This window comes from Anabrus simplex, chromosome 14 (assembly GCF_040414725.1).
Source record: "Anabrus simplex isolate iqAnaSimp1 chromosome 14, ASM4041472v1, whole genome shotgun sequence".
NCBI lineage: Eukaryota > Metazoa > Arthropoda > Insecta > Orthoptera > Tettigoniidae > Anabrus > Anabrus simplex.
Window position 1 is genome coordinate 66,201,869 of NC_090278.1, and position 14,938 is coordinate 66,216,806.

A 14,938-nucleotide genomic window follows, 5' to 3' on the forward strand; every position below is an offset into this window, starting at 1 on the left:
GGCCTATAGTCCTGATCTCTCCTCATCCAATTATCACACCTTTAGTCCCCTCAAAAAAACCTTGAAGGGTTGATGCTTCCTGTCAGATGATGATGTGCAGCAGGTGGTTAGGGACTTCTTCACGCAGCAGGACACGGTGTTTTATCACATGGGGATCTTCAATCTGGTGCATCGGTGGGATGAGTGCTTCAATGCTCGCGGTGATTTTGCCTGATTGTCATCCCGATTCATGATTGTACGGCCGTTAAACGGAAACGTTTTGATCGCCCCTTATATACTTTTTGTATTTCCTGAGGTTGACAGAAAATATTCTCTTTCCCTGGACAATTTATTTTGCATAAGAAGAAAGCTATATTTAAAAAATTAAATACTACTTCAAATTCTTGGATGGTAACATAGAGAAGTTAGGTAGTGAGTAATTTATTTTGTTATTGACTGTACGTTGGTGACTAAGTGAATACATGTTCATAAATGTCTGAAATAGTTTTTAAAACAAACCACAGCTCAGTATCAGATATCATTCATAAGTTATCGCACTTCCACGCATAGCTGCAGGTCAATGCATTGCCAGCTGGCTCCGATTTGGTTGAACCTGGACCATCCAGAGACATTGAGGATTTTATGGAAAGAATAAAACCACCACCTGAGGACAGACCTAAAGGCATGTAATTTATTTAAACTATTACTTTCCTAATATAATTATATTCCTGAAAAAACTGAGCGAGCTTGTCGTGTGGTTAGTGGCACGCAGCTGTGAGTTTGCTTTCAAGAGATAGTGGGTTCGAACCCCACTGTCAGCAGCCCTGAAGATGGTTTTCCATGGTTTCCCATTTTCACATCAGGCAAATGCTGGGGTTCTACCTAAATTAAGGCCACAGTCGCTTCCTTCCCACTCCTACCCCACCATCACCATAAGATGTGTCTGTGTTAGTAGAGCCAATTGTAAAAGAAAATATTAGTGGAAATTTTATGATTATAACATATTATTAAAAATACTGTATTAGAGCCTCCGTGGCTAAAGCGGCAGTGGCCGGCCTCTCATCGCTTGGTTACGTGGTTCAAATCCTGGTCACTCCGTGCGAGACTCGTTCTGGACAAAGCGGAGGCGGGACAGGCATTTTTCCGGGTACTCCAGTTTTCCCTGTCATTTTTTATTCTAGCAGTACTCTCCAGTATCATTTCATTTTATCTGCCAGTCATTAATCATTGCCCCAGAGGAGTGAGACAGGCTTTGGCAGCCGGAACAATTCCTATCATCGTCGCTAGATGGGGGCTTCATTCATTCAATTCCTGACCCGGTCGAATGACTGGAAACAGGGTGTGGATTTCCATTTCCATTAAAAATATTATAACTTATGTTCTGTTTGATCCGCAGGTCATGAGGTACAATTAAAGTATATGCAACAGACAAATATATCAGACAGTTCGAGGTTTTTCCCTTAAAAAATGCTTATACAGAGTGGTCAGAAACAACGTGAACGGGGTATATGAACGTTAGAGGGTTGGTCATGCTGGTAAATAACTTGAACAAAATAATTCGACAAGTCGCACCGTTGTCATTTTTTCAGCTGCTTGTTGTTGTTGTTGTTGTTGTTAGTCGTTTAGTCGCTTTCGACTCTCCGTGACCCCATAGACCAAAGTGCGCCATTTTTTCCTGTCGTATACTATTTTCCGAAGTCTTTCTAAATTGAGAGCCGTGGCTTCCTTGATGTTATCAATCCACCTCATCCGTTGTCACCCTCTTCTCCTGTTACCATCAGTCTTCCCAAGCATTAAGGTCTTTTCCAGTGAATCATGTTTTCTCATAATATGACCGAAGTACTTTAGTTTTTGCCTGAGTATTTGACCTGCTACTAGAACACAAACAGCCAGCTCGGCAACAAGAGAACATCCCAATATATTATGTGGTCCACCACAAACAGTCCACAATTATAACAGCGAGGAATGTTCTCACCCAATTCAATCATATACAGTCGAACCTCGATATCTTGAACCTCCATTACCCAAATTTTCAGTATGTCAAAGTAACTTCAATTTCCCGGCTGTTTGTCCTATTCTTCACGTGTATTTATTTCTCTGTTACTCGAAATTTGGTTACACGAATTTCTCGAAGCAAACATTTCCTCCCTTGAAGCAAAAAAAATACCCTGTAACTCAAATTTTTACATTATTTGTGCAATACGGCATTTGTGGTTTGTGAGGAAAACTTAACAAGTAAAGAAAGGGTTACAGTGATGCTGGAAGCTAATATGACGGGAACCGAAAAACTAAAACTTCTAGTGATCGGAAAATCGGTGAAACGTCGCTGTTTCTCAGGTGCAAGCCTCCTATGCTTACCGTCAATGCTGCTGGCGAGCAAGAAGAAGAAGATTCCCAAGAAGAAGAGTTGGAGCTACCTTCTCCTGTACCGTCAGTATACTAGACGTAAAATGCAGTGGCTATTCTTCGAACCTACATAAGAGTGTCAGTAGAATATAAAAAACAGTGTTTTCCACAGCAATAAATGTTTTTGAAAAGTATCTAAAAGAAAAGAAAAGAAAAGAAAAGAAAGTTAACAGTTAAAAACAGAAGAGACTAACAGATTTTTTCCAAAGTTGTTAACGGAGGAATGTTTCTTGTTTCACTTATCTACGTACTGTATTCTGTCTTCTAAAAAGTTACTATAATTAAAGTGATACTTTAAAATATGAGTTTGTGAGTATATTTTTAAATACTGTTAAAAATACTGTATTCAGTATAAGCCCGTAGATACGTACGATTCAATTATGCGCTATACATGCTCAAAAACGGTATTCTATCTTGAAATTTTGATAACTCAAAATAAAACTTAGCTCCCGAGGTGATTCGAGATACCCAGATTTCACTGTAATAACAACCGGCAAGAATTAATACTGTATACCAACAAGGCACTAGATCCAGCTCCAAACTAAAGCTAAAACTAAGAAGCGTTTGTTTTGAAATGGACAAGTTTTAACCAATTTTATTCACACTACGAGAAAATTGGATTAACCATTTACAACTCACCCATCTCAACGTGGAAGAAGATCTATTACAAAAGAAGTTTTAAAATACAAGTGAAGGGAATTATAGATGTGAAATATGACTATTTTTAATATGTCATCATGCACATTTTATCATTAATACCAAAAATCGTACGTCATCTTAGAATAAGTTTTAACCAATTTTATTCACACTACGAGAAAATTGGATTAACCATTTACAACTCACCCATCTCAACGTGGAAGAAGATCTATTATAAAAGAAGTTTTAAAATACAAGTGAAGGGAATTATAGATGTGAAATATGACTATTTTTAATATGTCATCATGCACATTTTATCATTAATACCAAAATCGTACGTCATCTTAGAATAAGTAATGTATAAAATTGATGTATTATTTGTTTTTTCTTTTTAATGTTCTTCAGCTGAAGACAATCTCCAGGAGATTGAAACCGTTACTGCATTAATGTATTTTAAATGTGAATACACAAGCAGCTCGTTTATCCGGATTAAGTGGGACCGGAGCTGATCCGGATTAGCAAAAATCTGGATAATCCGGAAAACTAAGAAACAAATACAGTACATGTTATACAACATATTAGCTTTTAATTGTATAAAACAATATAAGAATACTTTTCTTACATTTACGACTATGTTTTATGGACTAAAATAATGTGTGAGCTTTTTCTGTTTTACATTTGTATAGCATTTGTGCACAGTACGATTGCGAAGACGTTTTACTAACATCAGTTTTGTATGGTTTCAGTCTGAGATTCTAAATAGGCCATTAGTTTACCAGCTGCATTCTTGCATCTCGATGAGTCATTGCTTCTTCTGTTGGAGCGCCATTTTCATTTTCGAATTCACCATCACTCTTGTCATCACCTGCCGAGGAACAAGAGGCAATAATTTATTCATCTGTCATTATAATGTAGCCTGAATTACAGTCATTTACGTCGTTCATATCTAAGCCTGAGCATTCGGGAGTGTGTACAAATGTGTCAAGGAGCTCAGAAGAGTACACAGTTTCCCATTCTCAATTCCAGGCAAATGCCGGGACGGTGCCTTTGATAGACCGCGGCCGATTTACTTCCAATTCGTGTCCTTAACTAATCTTGGTGGAAAAGACATTCAAGAAGAATTGACCTCGTAAAAGAAATACTGTACAAGTTTAAATAAATGTTTATTATTATCGATCCGGATAAACCGGAGATCCAGATTAATGAGGGCCAGATAAACGAGGTTCTTGTGTACATACATTCAGTGATATTAAGTATTGATTAGGTCAAAAATCTTGATCTATAATTGTGACTGTTATTCCATCAATACGGACCTATAATGAAAATTCATAACTTATGATGAAGCATCAGTCGAAGAATAAAACTTTACCAGGGGAGGAGTTTGGAAACAAACCTTCGAGCTGACAGGACTGTGCCATAACAAGTTTGCTACTTTGACACCGGCTGAAACCCACGGTGGGTTTATGCTTGACGCTCTCAAGCCCTTGTTAAGTCACGTACAGATTTAGCAACATTTGAAGTGATCTGACTGGCTAAATTCAGCAGCTGAAAAAATAACAATGGTGCGAGCAGTGGCGGTGATGAAGACCCCGCTGACCCTTTAGGGCCCATGACTGTTTCTTACTTCAGTAGCTGAAGAGTGATTTTACATATTGATAAAGCTACAGCACACAACACAGTATGATTTGTATTACAGAGGGTCATTCCAAACTTTGGCAGTCCTAGTGCAGAGCTTTTTTCATCAATAGGAGCACGGTAGTTATTTCTGAAAGAATGTAGGTTTCCCAGCCTGTTCCAATAATAATAGTCCCTTGCTGCCACTCACAACAATCAAAAAGGCTTTTCAAGTGATTAGCCAGTTCTGAGAACCCATTATCTTGTCCACGGCAAGAATCCTAACTGTCCAGACCAATGGTCTTGTCCACGGCAAGAATCCTAACCTCTTGATTAATTAATTTCATTATGTTCCATATTGATAATTACCTTATATCATAGAAAAGAAAAGATCCACCTGATCAATACTAGTTAAACTAGAATCCTAACCGTCCAGACCAATCGTGTTTCCTCACGAAACTAGGTGCCTAAGGCCGCTTCGCGGCTTCTAACCATCCAGACCAATGGTCTTGTCCACGGCAGTCGGCAAAGATGCGATACCAAAGACATCCTCCTTATTTAAACTCTAAATACTGAAGTTTCGAGCCTGTTTATAACTCTCGGCAGTCAGTGTAGCTAAGTAGGCCTATGACGGAACGGTTGAGTTGTAAATCATTTGGTCCTAGAAAGCAGTTTATTTCTTAATATTGTGATGGTCAGCGTGTTTTGGTTATTATAATTGGAATATGCATTTCTTGTGTGTGTGTGTGTGTTCGTACAAGTGTATTATTTTAATTCCTTCAGATTTGAAAACTAAATTGTGTAACATTATTATTATTATTTGTCTGACTCGGCTGAATAGTCAGCATACTGGCCTTCGGTTCAGAGGGTCCCGGATTCGAATCCTGGCTGGGTCAGGGATTTTAACTTTGATTGGTTAATTCCAATGGGCCGGGGACTGGGTGTTTGTGTCGTCCCCAACATCCCTGCAACTCACACACTACACATAACACTATCCTCTCCCACAATAACACGCAGTTACCTACACATGGCAGATGCCGCCCACCCTCATCGGAGGGTCTGCATTACAAGGGCTGCGCTCGGCTAGAAATAGCCACACAAAATTATTATTATTGTCATCGTTGCTGTTCATTGTAATAATATACAACTTTGTTCTATGAAATAAACTTGTAACTTTCCTTACTAGGAAGCGAGGGGCCCATTTTCAATTATTAGTTGGGGAGGAGCTTCCTAATGCCACTATTTGGTGCAAGATATTTAATTTAATTTTTTTCTTTTTTTGCTAGTTGCTTTATGTCGCACCGACACAGAAAGGGCTTATGGCGACAATGGGACAGGGAAGGGCTAGGAGTGGGAAGGAAGCGGCCGTGGCCTTAATTAAGGTACAGCCCCAGCATTTGCCTGGTGTGAAAATGGGAAACCACGGAAAACCATTTTCAGGGCTGCCGACAATGGGGTTCGAACCCACTATCTCCCGAATACTGGATACTGGCCGCATTTAAGCGACTGCAGCTATCGAGCTTGGTAAAAAAAAAAATTATTTATGAGCATGACCAACCCTCTAATGCTCATATACCCAGCTCACATTGTTTCTGGCTGCTCCGTATAAGAGTGATATCACATTGTGTTCCTGGCCTTGCACAAATTTGTATGTGCAGTAGATCTGGCAACAGTGTGCCCCATTTAACATGTACTGCCTTTTAAAGTAGAGACGCACTGTAGCGATAGATTATGGTCAATCTGTTTCCCCGACGTCCTTTGCATAGTGCGGTATCTTTTCACTGCCTCTCCCTGTGATTTACAACCATCCTTAAATCTGACCACAGATTAGTTTCTGTTTGATTCTTCCACAGTAGTCCAGTCCACAGGGATACAATTCACCTTTTATAGCACCATCAAAGTGGCAGAACTGCATTCTGATATGGTTGGTAAATTTGAATTAGGAACAGGAGCAGGTGACACACATTTTTTCAGTTACATAATTATCACTGTTCACATTTTTTTCAAATCATATTCTGGTTGCACTCCTCAATTTTCTTACAAAAGAAACTTAATGTTGTCTGCTGAGAACTAGCTAAGTTTATCACTGCATACACAAGAAAGTTATGCAGGCCATAAGTAAGACACCAAGATCACAACTCTGCAATCCACAGTTGACTATTTCGTTCAAGGTTGCTGACTCTTATAGCGTCTTCTGATCCCTGAAAGAAGAAAAAAAAAGTTACATTAGTAAAAATGTACATAATTCATGACCGAGATTTACTTGCTGGTCACAAACATTCAACAGCTATATTCACGTTCAGATTCCCGAAACTCGGACATTTCCCAAACCTGTACAATATCTAGTAAAGCTGTGCTCTGAAAGTGTCAGAGATATTTTTTCAGAATATACCTCCCCACTTCTGATACCCAGCACCTTTGGTCAGAGAACGAGCCTGCTACTAGAATGAAGAGAGAGAGATTCATAAATGAACGAGTCTGGTCAGACTCAAACTAGACTCACTGTTATATCAGTCGCTACTGATCTGCATTTACGGCAGTTGCCCAGGTGGCAGATTCCCTATCTCTTGTTTTCCAAACCTTTTCCTTAATGATTGCAAAGAAACTGGAAATTTATTGAACATATCCCTTGGTAAGTTATCCCAATCCCTAACTCCTGTTCCTATAAACGAATATTTGCCCCAATTTGTCCTCTTGAATTCCAACTTTATCTTCATATTGTGATCTTTCCTACTTTTAAATACACCACTCAAACTTATTCGTCTACTAATGTCATTCCACACCATCTCTCCACCGACAGATCAGAACATACCACTTTTTTAAGCTTTGAACATTTTTAGAATCTAAAAAGAGCATTACTAACAAAAATGTTTAATTTCACGAGTACAGACACTATCTATTCTTGATACTCATAATGTGTAATGTGGCGTTTTTTAATATATTTTAACTGTAACATGTTAACTTTAAGATGTTTTATGTGTAATGTAATTTTTATTGTAATCCATCTTTCAGATATTTGACCTTAAGGTTAACTACAGGCTGATGATGCCCTTAGCAAAGGGCAAAACATGTCCCTGAGAAGTGTACATAGTATTATGTAGATTTCATCCACGTAGCACGTGGCTTGTATTGAATAGGTGGTGATAATAGCATAAATTATATTTGTGATTATTTGCTTACATACCACTTAGTCGAGCAGCTCGTCTCCTTTCTCCCAAGTCTTTACAGCCCAAACTTTGCAACATTTTTGTAATGCTACTCTTTTGTCGGAAATCACCCAGAACAAATCGAGCTGCTTTTCTTTGGATTTTTCCCGTTCTTGAGTCAAGTAATCCTGGTGAGGGTCCCATACATTGGAAGCATACTCTAGTTGGAGTCTTACCAGAGACTCATATGCCCTCTCCTTTACATCCTTAATACAATCTTGGAACTCTTGGTTTATGCAGGCCCTAAGATCCCTGAATAAAATTAGCAGGATAGTGGATATATTTCACTCGTCAGCTAGTGAAATTCGCAGACATCTTACGGACACTTCATAGACAGTGTGTTCCTTGTATCTTGTTCTGCGCATTTGGTAACTGAAAGTTATACTTCCTTCCTTCGGTCATTTCAAATGTATAATCACTTTTCTGTTTTCATGTCTTTTTTTCTTCCTTATGTTTTTTGTATATATGCATATATTATACAATTAGTAGTAGTATTAGTAAGTGCTGTTAATATTGTTATTATTTGAATGTATTATTTCATCTGTAATTGGAGAATTAATAACTCTGTTGATGATAAATAAACAAATCAAATCAAATCAAATCAAATCAAATCCCTAAATACCCTCATAACCATGTGCAGAGATCTGTACCTTTTCTTTACAATCCCATTTATGTGATTTCTCCAATGAAGATCTTTCCTTATATTAACACCTAGGTATTTACAACGATCCCCAAAAGGAACTTTCACCCCATTAGCGCAGTAATTAAAACTGAGAGGACTTTTCCTATTTGTGAAACTCACAACCTGACTTTTAACCCCATTTGTCATCATGCCATTGCCTACTGTCCATCTCACGTACTGAGCACACTAGTCATAGCGGACCAAAACGTGGGTTTCCTTAAGCCCGACAAGCTTCTTGGTACCAGTTTCGACTGCTGGACTTGACAAATGTGTATGTGGAGTTTGTTATCGATGCGACGTCAGTGTGCCGCTGTATAGTGTAGGTACTTACAAGAAGGGTTTATTGGCAATGAAAATATACTGGGCTGGTGGAAAAATAATCTCAAATGCTTCCCCGGCTTTCTTGTGTGGCAAGAAAAGTGCTGACCATACCTGCCACGTGCGCCTCCAGCACAAGGGTCTTCAGACCATAGTCTTAATGCCTTACAGATCAGGGCCACAAGGTGGGCTTATATTTGAGTGATATTGTCTACTGAACCTTCAGATTTAAATTCAGCTACCGAAATAAACACATCCCTTGTGCTTAAACTGAATGAGAAAACAAGACACTTAACTTATGAACCCAGAATAGTAACTAAACTTATATCGCAATGGTCCACTTTTCCAATACTATAATACTGAACAAAAAGAAGACCAAATACCTGGAAACCATCCCAAGCAACGGTTCAATTCAAGACTATGGAGGGACCTTAACGAAGACCGCAAGCTTCAAAGCTTCAGGTATCTAGGATCTCGCCTACAGACTGATGGTGGGATGTGTGATGAAGTGCGAAGTAGGATAAAGGCAGTATGGATGAGATAGAGGGAAGTCACGGACGTACTCTGCGACAGAAGGATACTACTACATCTGAAGTTCAAAATATACTGCATGGTAGTACATCCTGTTGCTTATATGGTGTTGAATGTCAACCAGCTGACAAAGCTATAGAACACCAATTACACACCGTGGAAATGCGCATGCTCCGTTGGTCGATGGGCATCACACAGCTGCATCCCTTGCACCTGTCGCTCAGATGATGGGCGTGGAAGTGTCAATATAATGAGTCCCAGCGCAATCTTCATTCCTCAGTTCCAGACTTTTTAGGACTACTCCGCAATGTTATAATATAAGAGAAGACACAGGAAAAGCGTCTCCAATCGTATGGTCACGTCCTGCATGCCACACCTTTGAAATTAATGGAAACGACTATGCGGATGTCCAAAGCAGTGCTGGCATGACACAGTGAATGCTGATATGAAGACTCTGGACTTAAGACCACATGATACCCAAGACCGTACAAAATCGTGAGCCAAGATTAAGACAGCAGAACCTGCACCAACAGGAAAACACTACGAAGAGGAAGAAGAAGAAGATGTAATGTTTACATTACATTTTTAGTCGAGGAACTAGTTTTGGTCTTTTCGGTTTGGACCATTACTTACATTCAATTTACAAAGTATACATTTATTATTCACCTATTCAATATCTACAGTACCACGTTTTGTGGTTAAATAATCATAAAAGATTGAAAAGTTGTGTGATTAAAAAGTTGGATGATTATTTAACCACAAAACGTGGTACTGTAGGTATTGAATAGGTGAATAATAAATGTATACTTTGTAAATTGAATGTAAACACTGTTGTCAATACAGACCAAAAAATGAGATTAATGACTTGTAACTGGACCATTACGACACAAGTTTAGTTTTTATTGTGATCACAATTCAATAGGATCAAAAACATGAAGTTTATATCCTATGATTACGAACTGAGTGCACTGCAATTTTTCAAATGGCAGAAATTTTGCAACTTATATGATTAACACAAAGATTAGCACAATGTACAAATAATGCTAATGGCTGCCAGGGGTTAGTATTTTTTTGTTATTTGTTTTTACGTCCCACTAACTACTTTTACGGTCTTCGGAGACGCCGAGGTGCCGGAATTTAGTCCCGCAGGAGTTCTTTTGCGTGCCAGTAAATCTACTGACATATGGCTGACGTATTTGAGCACCTTCAAATACCACCGAACAGAGCCAGGATCAAACCTGCCAAGTTGGGGTCAGAAAGCCAGTGCCTCAACCGTCTGAGCAGGGGTTAGTTAACGAATATTCGATGGATAGAACAGATGTAAACCATTAGATACCATTACCGTTAACACGGTTTAAAATAGACATAGCACCAAAAAATACGGAAAATCAGGAGTCCTCAGGATTTGATGCTTCCTGATAAATGTAGGAGCAGGACCTGATCTAAATTTGCTGTACAAGGTACAGAATTTCTGAAGACTGGAGACAAGGTGTCATCAAAAAGGGAAAATGAGAAAAAAATCCACCAAATATGGAGAAAGCACACTGCAATCTCACACAAAGAAATTACTGGAAAATATAATCGAGAAACACTTGAGCATCATAATCGAACCAGTCTTAGAAGAGGAACAACATGGATTCAGGAAGAACCGAAGCACTACCAACCTTATATTTGCTCTGAGAATACTGGGAATATGCAAAGAACCTGGTGATGTTATTTATGGACATTCAAAAGGTCTATGATAGCACCCCAAGAAATAAAACCTGGTGATACCTGAAAGATATAAAGGTGCCACACTTTCTAATTGCAAAAGCGAAGATGTTTTATCAGAAAAGCTGCAGCTGTGTACAGACAGGGAGTGGAAGTCCACATTGGTTTGATACACAAAGAAAAAAACAAGGAGTTCAATAGGAAAGTGCATTATCACCACTTCTATGTGTCATAGTAATGAATCAGATCAAAAAATTCATAAAGAAATCTATAGTGAACTTAACACTTCGGTACTTGCAGATTATATTGTGATTTGGGAAGAGACCGAAGCAGAAGTGCAAGATAAAATGAACCAATGAAATAGCAAGTTTAAAGAATCTGGGGGTAAAATAAGTTATCCCAAATGATAATACTGTTCAACAAGAAATAAACAGGACACAAAAAGCCTCACACTTCTACAGCCATGTGAGAAATCTGCAGTGGCATAACAAAATACACCAAAAAGCCAAAAAAATAACCATCTTCCCCTCTTTGGGGTACGTTGAATCAATCATTTCTCTCTGTGTTATTTTCTTAGTGCCCAGTATTTCTTCATTCTTTCTGATCTTCGTTTCCTCTCGTCTTCTGAGATAATAGGTTTGGCTCTTAATGTAGATTTGTCTACATTCGATTGAATAGTAAAATTTTCTGTAGTTTTTAATTCTACTAGGTCTCTTTTCAGTTTCTTTAATCCAGTTGGGTTTTGTTTTGCGGTTAAGGAAGAAGTCTAGGATTTGTTTCATTAATCTATTAGAATTGATCTTTTTTTTTTTTTTTTTCCACATAGTATCTGCAAGTTTTTTGATTTTCTTGTAGTGTGTTTCATTCTTGATGTATATTATCTTATTTACCTGAAATTTTGGTCCCATGATCTTTCTTAAAATTTTCCTTTCTTTGAGCTTGAGTTTGTCAATCTGGCCTTTGAAATTCATGTTTAGTGTTTTTGCTGCGTGTAGTGCTTTAGGTTTAAACACTGTTTTATAATGTTTAATTTTGGACCCCCTTGAAAGGAATTTCTTGTTGTATGTAGCTTTTGTTAGTTGGAAGGCCAGTTCAAGTTTATTTTCCAGGCTTCCACTGCTGTGCACTTGAGAAAGTACTTAGAGAATGGAACAAAAGTATAAAAAGTGGAATTAGACTGGGTTGCAAAAAGAAGAACCTTAAAATCAATTGTATTGCTTTTGCAGATGATATGGCCTTGTTTGCTGAAACTAATCCATTCTCCGATATATCTGAATTTACTATTTCAATATTTTGTTCTTGGACTTTGAAGTATTTATGTGGGTGTTTGCCATGATTTTTTTTTTTCTTTTCTTTTTTTTTTTTCCCGAAGGAGATGTGAAGACCTAATTTAGCTGCTTGTCTCTCTAGTTCAAGGGCTTGCTCCCTTGCTTCCTCCACTGTTTCAGCAAACAAGGCCATATCATCTGCAAAAGCAATACAACTGATTTTAAGGTTCTTCTTTTTGCAACCCATTCTAATTCCACTTCCTATATTTTTGTTCCATTCTCTAACTACTTTCTCAAGTGCACAGTTGAACAACTATTAAAGAAATACATTAGCAAAATCAAAGCAGTAAAGACAAAATTCATTAGAATTATTGATTGAAGAGCCATAAAAGAAAAAATGAGAGAAAAAGTGAATAGGAAAGAAGTTAGCATCCAAATTTCTATTACTGGTATCATAGGGAAGCACAGTCAGTAATGCTTCAAGAGCCTTGCTTTCCTGGTGGAACAACTGACCCTCTGATAAAACCAACAAGAAGATTGTAGTAACCAAATCTCATAGTCGAAGGAATGGTAGGTTTCCTGCTCGATATTTAGAGAACATATTGTATACCGAGTGAATAACCTAAAACTTGCACTGCAAATATTTCTGAAAGGGAAGGTGCTATTGATGTGATGTTTTCACAAAAATGAGGGGTTCATAATTGTAGCCCATACAAATTTTTTAAATTATTAGAATGATATGAGCTTTTGGGCTTATGCCATGTCAAAAAAGCAAGGCAAAACTCTTTACATTTCGCAGAGAACTTTGCTTTGAGTCTTCAGAAGAAAATCTCGACTGTACTCGAGGAAGTCTTCTATGATAACGAGGGTTTGAGCTTAAGAATGCTTACTGTTGGTCGCTGCTGGTACGCTCATTATTCACCAGATCGCTAGCTGTATGCTGACACAGTGCTAGCATTCCAAGCGGGAGATGACGACAACATTACGCTCCAATAAGGTGTTCTTATCACACCGTGTGTGAGAAGTAACAGAGGTCAGCAGACGAATCAGGGACGAAAGTGGTAGAAGAAATAAATAGAAAATAATAAAAACAAAATAAAGTGCAACAGGAGACACCCAGGATAGAATAGAACAGAGCAATAGAATGGAAAGAAAGTGTGTGGAGAAAACCAAAGGATGATAATAAGGTGAGACGGTGTGGGATGGGGAGACATAACCGATGTACACACGTTATGAAAGTATGACACTTAACTCATAGCCTGGAATGAACCATCTGGTGATGAGGAATGTGCAAATTTGGAAAACAGTGAAAAGAAATAATAATAATAATAATAATAATAATAAAAGAACAGGGAAGAAAACTACCTACATAAATCCTTTATTGTGGTAACTACGTATTACTTAATTGATGGCCAGTGTACCTGTTGAAACTTTCCGTATAAACCTGTAGTGTTTAGTGTAGGTGAGAGCTCGAACATCTTGGAACACGGCATAATGAGTGCTCAGCTACTGCTGAATTGTCTGGCTGGTTGAGGCGGATATTTCTTTGGTGTTCCCTGATACAAGTACCAATGAACCGACATGTTTGGCCAACATATACTTTACCGCAAATACAGGAAATTTTGTACACCCCAGGGTGTAATAGTGCGGACAATTTGTCCTTGCTTTTACCTAAACTGTGAGTAATTTTAGTGACAGTGCCAAACACGGATTTTAAATTATGCTTGCAGAGGACCTTGGCAATTCGATCTGTGATATTATGAATGTAAGACACGTAGACAGTTCCCTTCACTTCTTCTTTCTGTGAGTTTTGCTTAGTTGTTCCTCTGGGATGCAGGGCTCTGTGAATCTGTACATCGTTGTAACCATTACGATAAGCATTCTTAAATTCAAACTCTCATTATTGTAGAAGTCTTCCTCGTGAACAGTCGAGATTTTCTTCTGAAGATGCAGAGCAAAGTTCTCTACAAAACGTAAAGAGTTTCACCTTGTTTTCTTGACATGGCATAAGCCCAAAAGCCTATATCATTTCTACAAGAACGGGCATGTAAGCATCAAAGTTTAAAAAATTATTCGACTGTGTATTATTTTAAAAAGTCACGTTTTTTAAATTGAAAAATGCCTGCTGACATTAAAAAGAAAAAAAAACTAGAGTACAGTGGTCTCAACGTACGAAAGTAAGCACTACAGTGAAAGAGAGGGCTCCCACTGCCTTACGTAGAGTTGTGTACTACCATTTAGAAATAAAGTGGATCTCTGGATCTCAAGCAACTACTTCACTGCAATGGAATAAATAAATACAGTGTCAAATAAGTCTGAAATCATAATACTTGGAATCCACCAGGAGTTTCTACTTAAAAGTAGTAATAATCTGTTTTCATTTTTCGTCAGTAACAAACCTATAACTTCTCACATAAACAAACCAAATCCCATGGTACAACAGCCCTGAAGAGCCATGGCCAACCAAGCGACCGCCGCTCTGCCCAAAGGCCTGCAGATTGCGAGATGATGAATCCTCTCGGCGTTACTCTTGGCTCTGTAGACCAGGGCCACCATCTCACCGTCCCATAGCTCCTCAACTGTAATCA

The 14,938-nt window shown here is 38.3% G+C and overlaps 1 protein-coding gene across 2 annotated transcripts in view; it reads right to left on the reverse strand.

Moving 5' to 3' along the window:
* Positions 1-2,528: 2,528 nt before the first annotated feature.
* Positions 2,529-14,938, reverse strand: part of LOC136885443 (uncharacterized) — a 79,712-nt gene continuing 67,302 nt past the window's right edge. For both annotated transcript variants that reach the window (XM_067158002.2, XM_068230424.1), the window contains one exon: positions 2,529-6,836. In XM_067158002.2, coding sequence (XP_067014103.2) covers positions 6,802-6,836 — 35 coding nt within the window. In that variant the 3' untranslated portion in view covers positions 2,529-6,801. The remainder of the gene's footprint in view (positions 6,837-14,938) is intronic.